A 19,521-nucleotide genomic window follows, 5' to 3' on the forward strand; every position below is an offset into this window, starting at 1 on the left:
CTGCCGGGGTTCTTCCATACATGGATGTAAAAGCAACAAGCAATGGCTTTTCACAAGCCCTCCAAAAATTGACCCTTTTTTTTGGCAGATGCCTGCCAGGGTTCTTCCATACATAGATGTAAAAGCAACAAGGAATGGCTTTTGACAAGCCCTCCAAAAATGTACCCTTTTTATTGGCAGATGCCTGCCGGGGTTCTTCCATACATGGATGTAAAAGCAACAAGCAATGGCTTTTCACAAGCCCTCCAAAAATTGACCCTTTTTTTTGGCAGATGCCTGCCGGGGTTCTTCCATACATGGATGTAAAAGCAACAAGCAATGGCTTTTCACAAGCCCTCCAAAAATTTACCCTTTTTTTTGGCAGATGCCTGCCGGGGTTCTTCCATACATGGATGTAAAAGCAACAAGCAATGGCTTTTGACAAGCCCTTTCAAAAATTGACCCTTTTTATTGGCAGATGCCTGCCGGGGTTCTTCCATACATGGATGTAAAAGCAACAAGCAATGGCTTTTCACAAGCCCTCCAAAAATTGACCCTTTTTATTGGCAAGGGTGAGTAGTAGCAGCACATTAAAAGACACTGGACAGTCACAGGACAAAGCCCTGTGGTGGGGCAGGCCTGCTTGTAGCAGACGGGCGGCAGTGGAGGTGTATTGGTGGTAGTAGAGGTAGCCAACACAGACAGCAAGGGTGCACTGCTAGTAGTAGTAGCAGCACATTAAAAAAAGAGACTGGACAACAGTCACAGGACAAAGCCCTGTGGTGGGGCAGGCCTGCTTGTAGCAGACAGGTGGCAGTGGAGGTGTATTGGTGGTAGTAGAGGTAGCCAACACAGACAGCAAGGGTGCTAGTAGTAGTAGTAGCACATTAAAAAAAGAGACTGGACAACAGTCACAGGCCAAAGCTCTGTGGTGGGGCAGGCCTGCTTGTAGCAGACGGGCGGCAGTGGAGGTGTATTGGTGGTAGTAGAGGTAGCCAACACAGACAGCAAGGGTGGTAGACTGGTAGTAGCAGCACATTAAAAAAAGAGACTGGACGACAGTCACAGGACAAAGCCCTGTGGTGGGGCAGGCCTGCTTGTAGCAGACGGGCGGCAGTGGAGGTGTATTGGTGGTAGTAGAGGTAGCCAACACAGACAGCAAGGGTGCACTGCTAGTAGTAGTAGTAGTAGTAGTAGTAGCAGCACATTAAAAAAAGAGACTGGACAACAGTCACAGGACAAAGCCCTGTGGTGGGGCAGGCCTGCTTGTAGCAGAGGGGCGGCAGTGGAGGTGTATTGGTGGTAGTAGAGGTAGCCAACACAGACAGCAAGGGTGCTAGTAGTAGTAGCAGCACATTAAAAGACACTGGACAGTCACAGGACAAAGCCCTGTGGTGGGGCAGGCCTGCTTGTAGCAGACGGGCGGCAGTGCAGGTGTATTGGTGGTAGTAGAGGTAGCCAACACAGACAGCAAGGGTGCTAGTAGTAGTAGTAGTAGTAGTAGTAGTAGCAGCACATTAAAAGAGACTGGACAGTTACAGGAGGACAAAGCCCTGTGGTGGGGCAGGCCTCAGGCCTGCTTGTAGCAGACGGCAGTGGAGGTGTATTGGAGGTAGTCGAGGTAGCCAACAGACAGCAAGGGTGGTAGTAGTAGTAGTAGTAGCAGCACATTAAAACAGACTGGACAGTCACAGGAGGACAAAGCCCTGTGGTGGGGCAGGCCACAGGCCTGCTTGTAGCAGACGGCAGTGGAGGTGTATTGGTGGACCGTGGTAGTAGAGGTAACCAACAGACAGCAAGGGTGGTAGTAGTAGTAGTAGCAGCACATTAAAACAGGCTGGACAGTCACAGTCACAGACAAAGCCCTGTGGTGGGGCAGGCCTGCTTGTAGCAGATGGCAGTGGAGGTGTATTGGTGGTAGTAGAGGTAGCCAACGGACAGCAAGGGTGGTACTAGTAGTAGCAGCACATTAAAAGACACTGGATAGTCACAGGACAAAGCCCTGTGGTGGGGCAGGCCTGCTTGTAGCAGACGGCACTGGGGGTGGATTGGTGGTAGAAGTAGTAGCAGCACCAACAGCGGCACATTAAAAAAAGAGTGGATAGGACAGAATCCCTTAGTAGCAGGTGGCAGTAGCAGGTGGCAGCGGCAGCAGCAGCAATGTCAGATCTAGTCAGTGGCATCAGGCACAGGGGTTTTAAAATCCTCACCGATCCACGCTTGATTCATTTTCAGAAACGTGAGATTTTCCAAGCTGTTGGCGGACAATCTTGTTCGCTTAGGGGTGACGAAGCCCCCTGCTGCGCTGAATACCCTCTCTGACGCTACACTGGAGGGTGGACAAGACAGTATACCCATGGCAAACTGGGCCAGTTCTTGCCAATGATCCAATCTGCTGACCCAGAAGTCCATGGGGTCTGGGATCAGCATTTCTGACCGAGAAAGGGCACAGTCCAGGTACGAGTGAACCTGGTTGTTTAGGTGCTGCACCTGGTGATGGTAAACATCCCTTTGGTGACTACGATGTGTGTCAGGTCGGGGTATTGGATGTAAAAATGTTGTCATCATATTTTCCAAACTGAATTGGCTGCTGCTGCTGCCGCGGCTGCCGCCTATTGCAGATGTAGCTCTGCCAGAGGCGGTGGAACGATGAGACAGTGGGGAGTGGAGAGTGGCCCCCGGTCAGACATGCTTGCAGCAGGTGTTTGCCGTTTGAAAGCCGTGACAAGCTGGCTGCATGAGAATTTCTATCAGCCTCGCTGCAGTGCACTCAGGGAATGCTGGGCCTTGTATTACTACTAGGCTGCCTATATTGCAAGTTGGATTGTTTGTTATGTTAACGGCCGGGGATGAGCCCCTTCTAAAAGCGTATTCACACACTGACACTGGCTTGCCAAATGGCAATGAATGAGAATTTCTATCAGCCTCGCTGCAGTGCACTCAGGGAATGCTGGGCTCTATAGTACTACTAGGCTGCCTGTATTGCAAGTTGGATTGTTTGTTATGTTAACGGCCGGGGATGAGCCCCTTCTAAAAGCGTATTCACACACTGACACTGGCTTGCCAAATGGCAATGAATGAGAATTTCTATTAGCCACTGTGCACTGACTCAGGGAATGCTGGGCGTTGTAGTACTACAAAGCCTGCCTGTATTGCAAGTTGGATGCAACGGGGATGAGCCCCTTATAAAAGTGTATTCACACACTGGCTGAGTAGTGAGTAGTGGATGAGCCCCTTCGATTGCTGGATTCCTGCCTTTTAGATTCCTAAAGCTTTCCCTTACTGCACAGAGATGCTATCCCTACAGCTCCTGTCTGTAAAATGGCCGCTGAGCTACGTGCATAGACTTTTATTGCAGGCTTGAGCCCGCCCCTATGCTGCCTCCCGATTGGCTGGGAGAGCTGTTTGCAAGGCATTATGGGGTAGCCTGATGTCAGGTGATCTTGTGAAATCCTCCATTTTAGATGTAACATGTGGCAGGCGCCAAAATGTAGCCGGGTTCGGTCAAAACGGGTTCGGCCGAACCCGGTGAAGTTTGGATTCGCTGCGAACTGAACTTTTCCGGAAGTTCGGACCGAAATCGGATTCGGTTGTCCCGGTTCGCTCATCTCTACACACGACCATAGTTTTTATCCGCAATTACGGATCCATATTTGCAAATAAAATATTGACACATTCATTTCTATCGGTCAAAGACACTTTCCTGTATATATACGGGTATGTGTCCGGGCCATAGAAATGAGCCGCATTTACGGACCGTGCTCCTTTTTAATAGGAGAACAAATCTAACAAATGAAATGTTGATGTATTTGGAAAAGGAAATGATCACTTTATAAACAATAAACAATATTGTAATCTCCTTTTATTTTTAGACATGGAAGCCCAGATTAATAACACAAATCCAGCCGTCTTCCTTCTCAATAATGGCTCAATGATCACTGCAACCTTTGAAGGTTTGATCTCTGTACAAGTGTCAACCATGGTTGGTATGCTCAGTGCTGCAACCAATCTTCCTAGTGACTTCTTAAACAAAACCAAAGGACTTCTGGGTAAGTTCCAATCTTTCAATTTCATGTAAAGTTTGTAATTTAAAATTGATAGTTTTCCATGAATTTTGTTCTGTTGTTTTTCCAAATATTTCCGAAAATATAATAATGATTTATTTTTGTACTAATCAGGGCAATACTTTCAGCTGGGGCTGGCCCATGCATGAAATTTACCCTCAGTTAGTAATTTTTGCCCCCACATATTCATGTCTTGAAGCCCCTTCTTTTATTACTGTTTTCATTAAAAAATAGTGGGATGTAGAAGTCGAGCCAGTAATTCTAACGCAACTTTTTATAGGGACCTGGAACGATGACAAGAGTGATGATCTCTTATTAAATAATGGAACAATAATTCCTATTTCCAGCTCAGAAGAACAGATATTCCACTATGGAATGGATTGTAAGTAATGCTCTATAACTAGCTTATAGGGTAGATCTGCATTGTAGACTCACCAACAACCGTATTGTAAGAGAACGCGGCCATATTGGTATCTCTGGGACATAACAATATCTCCTCTGTTCTCCTGCACTAAACGTGGGCATCAGAGCAGGAAATGTGAGACATTATTCACTGTTTGGCAAATCCAGGCAGAATCATCTTACATACATAGATACATATTATAAGCAAATCACTGAAAATGGGATCAAATATCCACATCACATATAACAACATATCACTATAAGGCCATACTTACTGATACAATGGCAAGTTAAAACAACAATTCCCAGCAGGATGCAGACAAGTCACAATGCTAGAAGAGGGAGGTCGCACTGGTGCCCATTAGTCATATTATTGGACCCGGCGGGCTTCCCAGCACCTTTTGAATACAATGCATAAACTACTGACACCTTATTCTGACCCATCATCAAAAGGCAAAAATGCTAAACATGAGGTACATATTATATATGCATATTATAAATATATTATTACGATGCATTGCTCAGTGAAGAGCATTATGCTTTTAATGAAAGAGCTTGGGAAAAATGATAAAAAGGGGTTAAAAACAAAAAATAGCCCTTTTCCAGTTAAAACCTGCGATAGATTAAACCATAGCTGTAATGGGATTTGTCACATTTTATTTGCAAAATATCCCAGCAGGTGGTGCCCCAATATGACATGCAGATGTAGCTGATAATGTGATGCCTATATACTGTGGAGATGTAAAGCTGGTACCCTCTGAATATGTAGCAGACTGGGGAACCTATCCGAAGGTCTTAATGATTTAGTTTTACACACTAGGTAGAGTTCTTCTCACTGAAGTACTACAATTTAATGATATATTATGTAAATTATATTTATGTGTGAACTGTAAAATGATGTTTATGGGTTGTATCTGAATAATTACATGTTCTATGTCTCTGCCATGCAGGGGAAGTCAAGGGGACAAACTTGTTTACCCAGGTACAAGCGAACAGAAGAAGCACATTCCAACCAATTTTCTTCAGTGAACTGAAGAGTCTGTACCCAGAAGAGTATAATAATTTGCAGAGGTTTTGTGATGCTAAAATTGAATGTATATATGATGCCTTGAGCACCAATAATACAGAAGTGGGCTTAGCAACCCGGGAGGTGTCAATTCAATTGGAAGACACCAACAGCACTTTAAGTAAGTATCCTAACCTAAACTTTATTGCTTTCGTTTTCTTATACTATATATATACTGTGTGTATATATATAATCTATATATACACACTACCGTTCAAAAGTTTGGGGTCACCCAGACAATTTTTTGTTTTCCATGAAATCTCACACTTATCAAATGAGTTGAAAAATGACTAGAAAATATAGTCAAGACATTGACAAGGTTAGAAATAATGATTTTTATTTCAAATAATAATTTTCTCCTTCAAACTTTGCTTTTGTCAAATAATGCTCCATTTGCAGCAATTACAGCATTGCAGACCTTTGGCATTCTAGCTGTTAATTTGCTGAGGTAATCGGGAGAAATTTCACCCCATGCTTCCAGAAGCCCCTCCCACAAGTTGGATTGGCTTGATGGGCACTTCTTGCGTACCATATGGTCAAGCTGCTCCCACAACAGCTCTATGGGGTTGAGATCTGGTGACTGCGCTGGCCACTCCATTACAGATAGAATACCAGCTGCCTGCTTCTTCCCTAAATAGTTCTTGCATAATTTGGAGGTGTGCTTTGGGTCATTGTCCTGTTGTAGGATGAAATTGGCTCCAATCAAGCGCTGTCCACACGGTATGGCATGGCGTTGCAAAATGGAGTGATAGCCTTCCTTATTCAAAATCCCTTTTACCTTGTACAAATCTCCCACTTTACCAGCACCAAAGCAACCCCAGACCATCACATTACCTCCACCATGCTTGACAGATGGCGTCAGGCACTCTTCCAGCATCTTTTCAGTTGTTCTGCGTCTCACAAATGTTCTTCTGTGTGATCCAAAAACCTCAAACTTCGATTTGTCTGTCCATAACACTGTTTTCCAATCTGTCCAATGTCTGTGTGCTTTTGCCCATATTAATCTTTTCCTTTTATTAGCCAGTCTCAGATATGGCTTTTTCTTTGTCACTCTGTCCTGAAGGCCAGCATCCCGGAGTCGCCTCTTCACTGTAGACGTTGACACTGGCGTTTTGCGGGTACTATTTAATGAAGCTGCCAGTTGAGGACCTGTGAGGTGTCTATTTCTCAAACTAGAGACTCTAATGTACTTGTCTTGTTGCTCAGTTGTGCAGCGGGGCTTCCCACTTCTCTTTCTACTCTGGTTAGAGCCTGTTTGTGCTGTCCTCTGAAGGGAGTAGTACACACCGTTGTAGGAAATCTTCAGTTTCTTGGCAATTTCTCGCATGGAATAGCCTTAATTTCTTAGAACAAGAATAGACTGTCGAGTTTCACATGAAAGCTCTCTTTTTCTAGCCATTTGGAGAGTTTAATCGAACCCACAAATGTAATGCTCCAGATTCTCAACTAGCTCAAAGGAAGGTCAGTTTTATAGCTCCTCTAAACAGCAAAACTGTTTACAGCGGTGCTAACATAATTGCACAAGGGTTTTCAAGTGTTTTCTAATCATCCATTAGCCTTCTAACACAGTTCGCAAATACAATGTACCATTAGAACACTGGAGTGATGGTTGCTGGAAATGGGCCTCTATACACCTATGTAGATATTGCATTAAATAACAGACGTTTGCAGCTAGAATAGTCATTTAGCATATTAACAATGTATAGAGTGTATTTTTGATTAATTTAATGTTATCTTCATTGAAAAAAACTGTGCTTTTCTTTCAAAAATCAGGAAATTTCGAAGTGACCCTAAACTTTTGAACGGTAGTGTATATATACACCATATATGGACAAAAGTATTAGGACACACCTCGTAATCATTGCATTCAGGTGTTTCATTCCATCCCATTACAAAGGCGAACCGCATGGCTAGGGCTTGATTTTATACACCTCTGGCAAAGATTTGAGAATGAATGGGTTGTTCTAAAGAGGGCGCTGAATTTGAGCATGGTACTATAATAGGATGCCACCTTGGCAACAAGTTAGTTCACAAAATGTCTTCCCTCCTAGATCTACCAGATCAACTGTGAGTAATATTACTGCAAAGTGGTAGCGTTTAGCAACCCCAGCAACTCAGCCACAAAATGGCTGACCACATAAAGTTACAGAGCAGAGTCGCAGAGTACTGACGCGCATAGTGCATAAAAACGTTGCCAACGCTCTACTGACTCAATAACTGCAGAGTTACAAACCTCCTCTGACATTAACATCAGCACAAAACCTGTGCGCCCAAAGCTTCATGGCATGCGTTTCCATGGCTGAACAGTTCCATGCACAAAGGCAAGTGTTGGATGAAGTGGTGTAAAGGAGCCACTGGATTCTGGAGCAATAGAAACGTGTTCTGTGGAATGATGAATCAAATCTCTCTATCTGGCAGTCTGATGGATGAGTCTGGGTTTGGCCATTTCCAGGAGTATTACCTGCCTGACTGCATTGTGCCAACTGTAAAGTTTGGTGGAGGAGGGATAATGCTATGGGGTTGTTTTGCAGTGGTTGGCCTAGCCTTAGTTCCAGTGAAGGGAAATCTTAATGCTTCAACATAAAAATACATTTTGGACAATTGTATGCTTCGAACTTTGTGGGAACAGTTTGGGGAAGGCCCTTTTCTGCTCCAGCAAGGTCCATAAAGACATGGTTGGGTGCGTTTGATGTGGAAGCAAATGACCGGCCCTTACAGAGCCCTGACCTCACTGACCTAAAATGGAGATTGCGAGCCAGGTCCTCTTATCCAAAATCAGTGTCTGACCTCACATATGATCTTTTGGATGAATGGGCAAAAATTCCGACAGACACTCCAAAATCTTGTAGAAAGCCTTCCCAGAAGAGTCTTTTAGCTGCAAAGTGGGGAACAACTCTATATTAATGCTTATGGATTTAGAGTGGGATGTCAAGAAAGCTCCTGTAGGTGTAATGTGTAGGTGTCCCAATACTTTTGTCCATATAGTGTGTGTGTGTGTGTATATATATATATTGATAATTTATTTCATCATGACTATCAGCGCGAGTTCAGATGGGTCGATTGTGTATTGTTTATTCAGCCATGTGATTCAGATAACTAACATATACACTTCAATGTAACGAGCGTGACCACAGCATCTAAAGCGTTAGAAAGAGGGGTCGACCCCTTCTGACAACCCATTGGCCTCTCTGTGACCTGATCGCGAGTGATGATGGTTGGCATGGCAGGCTGGAGACCTAATGAAAGCCCCCAGGTCTGACATCTTTGTAATCCTATTAATTTCTGCCTCCGGCAGGGCTTGACGTCTGTGTAGACCTTTGAAAGGGATTTTTTTTTATTTATAAAAACGTCAATCATTGTCATTGGTGTAACTTTATACTTAGTTTTTATTACAAATTTGTTTTACTTTTTGAATTGTATTCCCAATTCAGAGCAACTGTGTAGTTTGCTAAATCCTGTTCCCATTAGGTCCGCAGGACTGACGGGTTTAGTGACAACGAGTTCTGCGTGTCTCTGATACACAGGATCCACTTATAATCTATCACATCTAAGTTCATAACTTAGATGTGATAGATTACAGGTGGATCCTACATGTCAGAGTCATGCAGGACCCATTGACACTGAACCCATCAGGTCCGTGGGATGACAGATTCTGGACTTAGAGAGCAATATAGCTCCTCTGTATAGAGAATACAGAGCAGCTTTATCTCAAAAAGTAAAACTTGTAATAAAAACGAAGTATAAAGTTGCACCAATCACACTGAATGTTAATTCAAAAAAAAAACCCTTTCAAAAGTTTCCATAGCCTTTAATAGAAGCCTATCAGAAACACAATATACTTCCATCCATTAGTAATGCAGGATATAGTGCTAGCGATCCAACAATCACTGGTTCAAGTCCCCTAGGGGGACTAATAAAAAAAAAGTAAAAATCAGTTGAATAAAGTTTTTTTTAATGTAAGAAAAAATTAAGGTTAAATAAACCAAAACATTATCCCATGTTTCCTCTATAGTATTGTAAACAAAACATAAAATAAACATAATTGGTATCGCTGTGTCCATGAAAATCTGAACTATTCAATTTAACATTATTTAACACGCATGGTGAACTATGTAAAAAAAAAAAAAAAGTTAAACGCCGGAATGTCTATTTTCTGGTCAACTGATCTCCCACAAAAAGAATTGAATAAAAAGTGATCAAAAGACTTTTTGTAGCACTACTGGTTGATTTTAACTATTGAGTGACACAAGACAGCTGTAGCTCTATGGTTAAAATTAATTAGTTGCGTACCAAAAAGTCTCCAGGTAGGCCAGACTTGTTCATAAATTTCCAGGAGGAATAACAGATGAATGTCACAAAACAGCTTTGTTTTTTCACGGGGAATACACGGATTTACTATAACAGACATGTTATTTACAGTTCCTCTCTGAATCCAGTGACTCACAGGTGACGTCTTGTTTGATTGGCATTGTTCTCTTTGCTATTCTTCTTCATCCGACCCAGACCGCCATGATGGCTTCTCCTGACCACTGCAGAGTTTGTATCTTTGGCCCTCAGATTAACATCCACCCCCAGCCTCTGTAGCAACATAAATAAATTCAGACCCCCAAACCAGACCTCTAAACTAATACAGACCCCAAACCAGACATCCTAAAATAATACAAACCCCAAATCAAACCCCTTAAATTAATCATATAACAGGCAAGACCCCTAAACTAATACAGACCACTTAATTATTAATCAAACCCCAGACCAGGCCGTTTAAACGTATACAGATCAAATCTCCTAAATTAATCAAATCCCAGATCGGACCCCTAAATTAATAAGACTTCAGACTCCTAAATTAATCAGACCCCAGATCCGACCCTTACATTTATTAGACCCCTCATCAGCCCACCTAAATTAATCAGATACCAGACCAGGAGAAAAAAAATTAAGACCCTCAGATGAAATGCATTCACTCCCCGCACTACAGCTCCAGGCGTCGCTTGCCCACCATTGAGTGCGCCGTTGCACACTATGTCCTGATTAGAAGAGTAAGGTAAGTATAATTTGAATCGTTTTTTATCTATTGGATTAAGCTAATAGATTGCAGCCAATTATTAAACAAAGAAATCCACCCCTGACTACTGTACCCATGTAACAAAGATGATGCCTCGAATAAAGATTGCTCTCAACACTCAACACATACCATTGTTATGTAGGTAAATACACAGTAATTTTTGACCCATTCTCTTTGTGTTTTCAGATTCTGTAACTCCATATATAACTGGAAATGAAACCATTGAAGCCTTTATAAACAGTATTGTTACAGTACAGTATACTTCCAATGGCACAGGAGTGATTTTCTCTGCTGAACCTGTTGCAGATATAAAACTAACTGGTGAGTGATCCCAAGTTAAGATACATGAAGTGCTAGAAAGACTGCGTGCACGTATAAAACAAAATTCTATTGTACCAATGCTTTTAAAATACAAAAATGAACACGTTTTTCAAATGCTGTAGTCTTGATTGAAAAAAAGAAATAAAAGCTGGCATTCTCAAAAAATCCTTGATGTAGGGATGTGTAAGGCTTTGTAGAATTCTTGCCCAGAGCTATATTCTGGTTCAGACGTTTATGACTGTTTTGCCCCAAAAACTTTACTCAGGACAAAATCAGTTTGCCATTTCTAATGTACAAGTGACAGTTTGAGAGGCTGTTCTGGGAAACCCCTGACTGCACAATATAACTATGCACAGGGTATGTTTGCAGTCTTTAACCCCTTAAGGACGCAGCCTAGTTTGGGCCTTAAGGCTCAGAGCCCATTTTTCAAATCTGACATATTTCACTTTATGTGGTAATAACGTCGGAATGCTTAAACCTATGCAAGCGATTCCGAGATTGTTTTCTCGTGACACATTGGGCTTCATGTTCGTGGTAAAATTTGGTCGATATATTCAGTCTTTATTTGAGAAAAATTGCAAAATTTAGAGAAAATTTAGAAAAAATAGCATTTTTCAGAATTTAAATGCATCTGCTTGAAAAACAGACGGTTATACCACCCAAAATAGTTACTAGTTCACATTTCCCATATGTCTACTTTAGATTAGCATCGTTTTTAGAACATTATTTTATTTTTCTTGGACGTTACAAGGCTTAGAACATAAACAGCAATTTCTCATATTTTTAAGAAAATTTCAAAAGCCTTTTTTTTAAGGTACCTGTTCAGTTCTGAAGTGGCTTTGAGGGGCCTATGTATTAGAAACCCCCATAAAGCACCCCATTTTAAAAACTAGACCCCTCAAAGTATTCAAAACAGCATTTAGAAAGTTTTTTAACCCTTCAGGCATTTCACAGGAATTAAAGCAAAGTGGAGGTGAAATTTGCAAATTTCGTTTTTATTTCTGAATTTCAATTTTATTCTATTTTTTTTCTGTAACAAAGAAGGTTTTACCAGAGAAACACAACTAAATATGTATTGTCCAGATTCTTCAGTTTTTAGAAATGTCCCACATGTGGCTCTAGTGCGCTCGTGGAATAAAACACAAGCCCCAGAAGCAAAGAAGCACCTAGTGCATTTTGCTGGTGCTTTTTTATTAGCATATATTTTAGGCAGCATGCCAGGTTTGGAGAGGTGTTGAGGTGCCAAAACAGTAGGAATCCCCCAAAACTGACCCCATTTTGGAAACTGCACCCCTCAAGGAATTAATTTATGGTTATTGTTACCATTTTGACCCCGTAGTTTTTTCACAGCGCGTATTTGAATTGGGCTGTGAAATTAAAAGAATGACAATTTTTCCAATAAGATGTCATTTTTGATCAGAATTTCTTATTTTCACAGGGAACAAAATGCCCCATTTTGTTGCCCAATTTGTCCTGAGTGCGGCAATACCCCATTTGTGGTGATAAACTGCCGTTTGGGCCCATGGGAGGGCTCAGAAGGAAAGGAGCGCTATGTGTTTGTTGGAGTCCAGATTTTGCTGTATTGGTTTTCGGGTGCCATGTCGCATTTGCAGAGCCTCAGAGGTATCAAAGCAATGGAAACCCACCAAAAGTGACCCCATTTTGGAAACAAAACCCCTCAAGGAATTTATTTATGGGTGTTGTGACCATTTAGACCCCACAGTTTTTTCACAGAACTTATTTGAATTGGGCTGTGAATTTAAAAAGAAAAACTTTTTTCCAATAAGATGTAGTTTTGGCTCAAAATGTCTTATTTTCACAATGATTAAAATACCCCATTTTGTTGCCAAATTTGTCCTGAGTGCGGCAATACCCTATTTGTGGCCATAAACTGCCGTTTGGGCCCATGGGAGGTATTAGAAGGAAAGGAGCGCTATGTGTTCTTTGGAGCAGAGATTTTGCTGGATTGGTTTTCGGGTGCCATGTCGCATTTGCAGAGCCCCAAAGGTATCAAAGCAATGGAAACCCACCAGAAGTGACCCCATTTTGGAAACTACACCCCTCAAGGAATTCATTTATGGGTGTTGTGACCATTTAGACTCCACAGTTTTTTCACAGAATTTATTTGAATTGGGCTGTGAATTAAAAAAAATGAAATTTTTTCCAATAAGAGGTAGTTTTGGCTCAAAATTTTTTATTTTCACAAGGAATAAAATACCCCAATTTGTTGCCCAATTTGTCCTGAGTGCGGCAATACCCCATTTGTGGTGATAAACTGCCGTTTGGGCCCATGGGAGGCCTCAGAAGGAAAGGAGCGCTATGTGTTCTTTGGAGCCCAGATTTTGCTGGATTGGTTTTCGGGTGCCATGTCGCATTTGCAGAGCCCCAAAGGTATCAAAGCAATGGAAACCCACCAGAAGTCACCCCATTTTGGAAACTACACCCCTCAAAGAATTTATTTATGGGTGTTGTGACCATTTAGACCCCACAGTTTTTTCACAGAATTTATTTGAATTGGGCTGTGAATTAAAAAAAAATTTATTTTTTCCAATAAGAGGTAGTTTTGGCTCAAAATTTCTTATTTTCACAAGGAATAAAATACCGCATTTTGTTGCCCAATTTGTCCTGAGTGCGGCAATACCCTATTTGTGGTGATAAACTGCCGTTTGGGCCCATGGGAGGGCTCAGAAGGAAAGGACCACCATGTGGCCTACTGGGAATTTTCTGGTGCTAAGTCGTGTGTGCAGAAGCCCCTGAGGTATCAGTACAGTTGAAACCCCCGAGAAGTGACCCCGTTTTAAAAACGACACCCCTTAAGGAATTCATCTAGAGGTGTAGTGAGCATTTTGACCCCACAGGTATTGTGTAAAAGATAATGCGCAGCAGATGGTGCAGAGTGAGATTTGCAATTTTCTATATATATGCCATGTCAGTGTCCGATATATTGTGCCCAGCATGTGCCACCGGAGACCTACACCCCATAAACTGTAATGTTGGCTCTCCCGGGTACGGCAATACCCTACATGTGGCTGTTATCAGCTGCCTGGGCACACAGCAGGGCTCAGAGGGGAAAGATGAGGAGGGGTAAGCTGTGCGAAGTGGATCAGAGCGAGTAAAACTCGGGTAAATTAAAAATAAAGGGATGGATGATAAATTTGAAAACACTCTTTCATACAGAGCTCTGGTTTTTCGGGACACGCGTCACATTGATATATTGTGTCCTTCCTTATCCCCCTCTTATAGCAGACTCTGCACCTCTTTTGACTTTTTCCCTTCTTGCCAGTTTGGGGAACTTCTCCTAAAAAGTGTTGCCCTGGTACGATGCCTGTGGCCCCGCTTCCAGAAGTACTGTAAGGCTTCAGGACTTGATCTGACAAGTCCACCCCTCCCATGTACCTATTGTAGTCCAGGATGCAGTCTAGTTTGGGGGTCCCTGTACTGGTACCTCGTACAGGTACATGGGTACTGGTGTGGCATCTCCCTGGTCTTGTACTTGACACACAATATGTTGCTGCTAGATTGTGCCCTGCTCTCACCCCTTCTGAGTGTTTGCCCAAGCATAGTCGTAGGGAGGCCTCTCAGGTTTCTTCTAGCAGTGCCGCATGCCGCAGGACTTCTGGAAGCGAGGCAGTTGAAGAGTGGGACGCTGGTATAAAAATTATCCAGGTAGAGGTGGTAACCCTGGTCCAGCAGTGGGTGCACCAAATCCCACACAATTTTTGTATTAACTCCCAGTAAGGGGGGGCATTCTGGGGGCTGAGAACTGGTGTCCTTCCCTTCATATATCCTAAATTTGTAGGTATACCCTGATGCACTCTCGCAGCTTATACATCTTCACGCCATACCTTGCCCTCTTACCCGGCAGGTACTCGCGGAATTGAAGCCTCCCTTTCAAATGTACCAGGGATTCATCTATAGAAATACACTTCTCGGGGGTGAATGCTGGGAAAACCGGGCACTGAAACGGTCTAATAGGGGTCTCCGTTTATACAAACGGTCAAAACTGGGGTCATCTCGGGGTGGGCACGGCTCATTATCAGTATAATGTAAGAAGCGAAGTATTGCCTCATTTTTATTTTATTTTTTAGTTTCCAGCTCAGTTCTGAAGTTGCTTTGAGGGGCCCATATATTAGACACCCTTATCAAACACCCCATTTCAGAAACTAGACCCCTCAAAGTATTCACAACAGCATTTAAAAAGTTTATTAACCCTTTAGGCGTTTCACAGGAATTTAGAGCAAAGTAGAGGTGACATTTAATTAATTTAATTTAATTTATTAGGCACCATGTCCGGTTTGAAGAGGTCTTGTGGTGCTAAAACAGTGGAAACCCCCCAAAAGTGACCCCTTTTTGGAAACTAGACCCCTTGAGGAATCCATTGTAGTTTTCTTGGGGTGCATGCGGCTTTTTGATCAGTTTTTATTCTATTTTTAGGTGGCGTGGTGACTAAAAAAACAGCAATTTTACTATTGTTTTTTATTCAATTTTTTTTACAGCGTTCACCGTGCGCTATAAATGACATATTCACTTTATTCTGCGGGGTGATACGATTACGGCGATACCAGATGTTTATAGTTTTTTTTTATGTCTTATGGCGTTTGCACAATAAAATACATTTTGTAAAATATAATTTATTTTTTGTGTTACCTTATTCTAAGAGCCATAACTGTTTTATTTTTCCATCAATAAAGCCGTGCGAGGACTTATTTTTTGCGTAACGAACTGTAGTTTCGATCAGTACAATTTTTAGGTACATGCGACTTTTTGATCTCTTTTTATTCCATTTTTTGGGAGGTGAAGTGACCAAACAATTGTGATTGTGGTACGGTTTATTATTATTTTCTCTTACGGCGTTCACCGCACGGGATAAATAACGACATCGTTTTGTAGTTCAGGACGTTACGGACGCGGCGATACCAATTATGTATAGTTTATTTGTTTATTTATATATTTTTATTAATAATAAAGAACTGATAAGGGAAAAAGGGGGACTTTTACTTTTATTACTTTTAAATCTTTTATTTTCTTATTTTTACGCAACTTTTTTTTACTTTTTCACACTTTTTTTACTTTGTCCCACTAGGGGACATGAGAGCAGGAGGCTCTGATCGCTATTCTAATACACTGCACTACATGCGTAGTGCAGTGTATTAGAGCTGTCAGCTGTTCGCTGACAGCAAGCATAGTGGGTCCTGATTTTGTCGGGACCCACTAGGCTTCCGTCGATGGCGTAGCCAGAGTCCATTGTTAGGATTCTGGTTGCCATAGTAGCCATCACGGCCCGCTATCGTGTAGCAGGCCGGCGATGGCAGCTTAACCCCTAAGAAGCCGCGATCGCTATTGAACGCGGCTTCTAAGGGGTTAATCGGCGGGGACCACCGAGATCGGTCCCTGCACACTAAGCTGTGATAGCCTGCTGTCGGAAACAGCAGGTATCACAGCTCAGACACGCGCCGGGGAAAGATGGCGCCGTGTTTACTCAGGTCAGTAATAGTACTGACCTGAGCGCGAACGTTCTACTTAGCAGGACGTACTATTACTGACCTGAGCGCGAAGGGGTTAATCATGGAGATATTCTTCTGCATAGAATTATTTTAACATAAGAATTATTTTAATCAAGGCTATTTGTAAAATTATTTCAGTTTTAAAAAATTTAAGATGCATTAGAGCAATAAAAGAAATTGGTCTAAAATGTGAAAATGTTCTAAAAAAAATCTGCGGAAAACTTTGACTAGAAACAATTTAACCGCTTCACGAACGCCTACTGTAAATTCACGTCGGCGCTTGCTTGGCTCTGTGCAGCTCCGACGTGAACTCACGGTGGGTGTTAACAGAGCGATCGGGTGTCTCAGAGTAGTGCTGACACTTGGATCGCGCTGTTAACATCGGCCTCTGGTCCCAGAGACATCACCGGGACCTGATTAGTTCAGGTCCCAATCATGTGATCGCGGGGAAAGTTTATTGTAGCAACTGGTTCGTAACGACCCAAACTATAAAACTATAATATTGTTTTTTCCACACGGTGAACACCACAAAATAAATAAGTAAAAAAACTATGCCAGAATCACAATTATTTTTATTACCACCCCTCCTAAAATATAGGATAAAAAGTGATCAAAAAGTCGCATGTACCCCAAAATAGTATCAATAAAAATTACAACCCGTCCCGCAAAAAACAGCTTTTTTGACTGAAAAATAAAAAAGTTATTGCTCTCAGAATATGGTGACACAAAAAATAAATAATTTTATAGAAAAGTGATTTTATTGCGCAAACGCTGCAAAACATAAAAAACTATATAAATATGGTATCGCCATAATCATATTGACCTGCAGAAAAGTGAAATGTCATTTATAGCACACGGTGAACACTGTAAAGCAAAAAAGGACAAAAAAACATTGTCAGAATGTATGTTTTTTTGTCACCTCCGGTACAGAAAAATAAAAAGTTCTGGCTCTCAGAATATAGTGACAGAAATTGTGAAGAGCGTTCCAAAAGCGGATAAGATTGGGCACCATTTATCAGTGCGACACCGGCCACATATCTATGAATTATTAGTTTTTATTTGCCGCATTATTATACCCTCTTATTATGCCCTAATGTACTCCGCACAGCTTACATATGCCCCCACATTATAAACTGAAACACCAGCAATACCCCAAATAGAACCAAGCAAAATCTGCGCTCCAAAAGCCTAAGGGCATGACCACACATGGCGGAATTCCTCCGCAACTGTCCGCATCAATGCCGCACCTAATCCGGGTTGCGGATTACGGCTGCGGATCTGCACAAAATGTGCAGAAAATTGATGCGGACTAGCTGCTGCGGACTGCGGGAAAAGTGCTTCCCTTCTCCCTATCAGTGCAGGATAGAGAGAAGGGACAGCACTTTCCCTAGTGAAAGTAAAAGAAATTCATACTTACCGCCCGTTGTCTTGATGACGCGTCCCTCCTTCGGCATCCAGCCCGACCTCCCTGGATGACGCGCCAGTCCATGTGACCGCTGCAGCCTGTGCTTGGCCTGTGATTGGCTGCAGCCGTCACTTACACTGAAACGTCATCCTGGGAGGCCGGACTGGAGACAGAAACAGGGAGTTCTCGGTAAGTATGAACTTATATGTTTTTTTACAGATACATGTATATTGGGATCGGTAGTCACTGTCCCGGGTGCAGAAACAGTTACTGCCGATCGCTTAACTCTTTCAGCACCCTGGACAGTGACTATTTACTGACGTCTCCTAGCAACGCTCCCGTCATTACGGGAGCCCCATTGACTTCCTCAGTCTGGCTGTAGACCTAGAAATACATAGGTCCAGCCAGAATGAAGAAATGTCATGTTAAAAAACCAATACGCTCCGCACCACACATAACATGTGCATGACAGCTGCGGACTTCATTGCGGAACTTAGAATCTCCATTGAAGTCAATGGAGAAATTCCGCCATGAGTCCGCAACCAGTCCGCCACTGCTCCGCAACAGACAGAGCATGCTGCGGACACCACATTCCGCTCCGCAGCCTATGCTCCGCAGCGGAATTGTACGCATCGTGTAAACGAACACTGCTAAATTAAAGTGAAAGTCAATGGAGAAACGGCTCCGCTGCGGATTAACGCTGCGGAGTGTCCGCAGCGGAATTTAAGTGAAAATCCGCCATGTGTGAACCCGCCCAAATAGAGCTCCCTCCGTTCTGAATCCTACAGCGTGCCAAACACCAACTTACGTCCACATATATGATATTTTATACTCGGATGAACCCGCTCAACATTGTATGAGGTATTTGTCTTCAGTGGCACAAACTGGGCACAACATATTGAGCACTAAAATGGCATATCAGTGGAAAATTTAAATTTTCACTTTGCACCATCCGCTGCGCAATAACCCCTTCGCGCACCACGACATAATAGCATGTTGTGATGCGTGGGGTAACATATGGAGTGGACTCATTCACTGAGCCCACTCCATATGCTGCAGGTGTCAGCTGTGTATTACAGCTGACACCCAGGACTAATGGACAGGAACAGCGATCGCGCTGTTACAGGAGCCTGTAAAAATGACATTATACTGCAATACATTAGTATTGCAGTGTATTGCACCAGCGATCTAATGATTGCTGGTTCAAGTCCCTTAAGGGGACTAAAAATGTGTAAAAAAAAAAAGTTAATCAAGTTATTATTAGTGAAAAAAATATATAATATATTTAAAGTCCAAAAAAAAACCCTTTCCCATTTTTTCTCTCAAATAAAATAAGCAGCTGTATCTTTCGCTATGACCTGAATCTGTCAGTTCCGCAGACCTGATGGATTCAGTGTCAGCGGATCGTGCATCCACCTGTAATCTATCACATCCAAGTTATGAACTTAGATGAGATAGATTACAAGTGGATCCTGCGTGTTCTGCCACGCAGGACCCGCTTTCACTGAACCTGTCAATTCCGCAGACCTGACAGAAGCAGGATTGAGCGAATGATACAGCTGCTCTGTATACAGAATACAGAGCAGCTCTATCTCAAAAAATAAAAATAATTTTTCATAAAAACTATTTATAAAGTTTATTAAAAAAAAAAAGTAATGCCATTCAAATGTTTACATAGCCTTTAAGCTCTATTTACACTCCTGTCAGGTGTGGAGTAG

General features: G+C 42.4%; 1 protein-coding gene across 1 annotated transcript in view; it reads left to right on the top strand.

Moving 5' to 3' along the window:
• Nucleotides 1–19,521, top strand: part of MUC4 (mucin 4, cell surface associated) — a 125,254-nt gene that overhangs the window by 62,936 nt on the left and 42,797 nt on the right. Inside the window, exons 55-58 of the mRNA XM_075863666.1 lie at nt 3,852–4,028; nt 4,324–4,425; nt 5,396–5,632; nt 10,760–10,894. Coding sequence (XP_075719781.1) covers nt 3,852–4,028; nt 4,324–4,425; nt 5,396–5,632; nt 10,760–10,894 — 651 coding nt within the window. The remainder of the gene's footprint in view (nt 1–3,851; nt 4,029–4,323; nt 4,426–5,395; nt 5,633–10,759; nt 10,895–19,521) is intronic.

The sequence above is a fragment of the Rhinoderma darwinii genome, chromosome 4, assembly GCF_050947455.1.
Source record: "Rhinoderma darwinii isolate aRhiDar2 chromosome 4, aRhiDar2.hap1, whole genome shotgun sequence".
Lineage (NCBI taxonomy): Eukaryota > Metazoa > Chordata > Amphibia > Anura > Rhinodermatidae > Rhinoderma > Rhinoderma darwinii.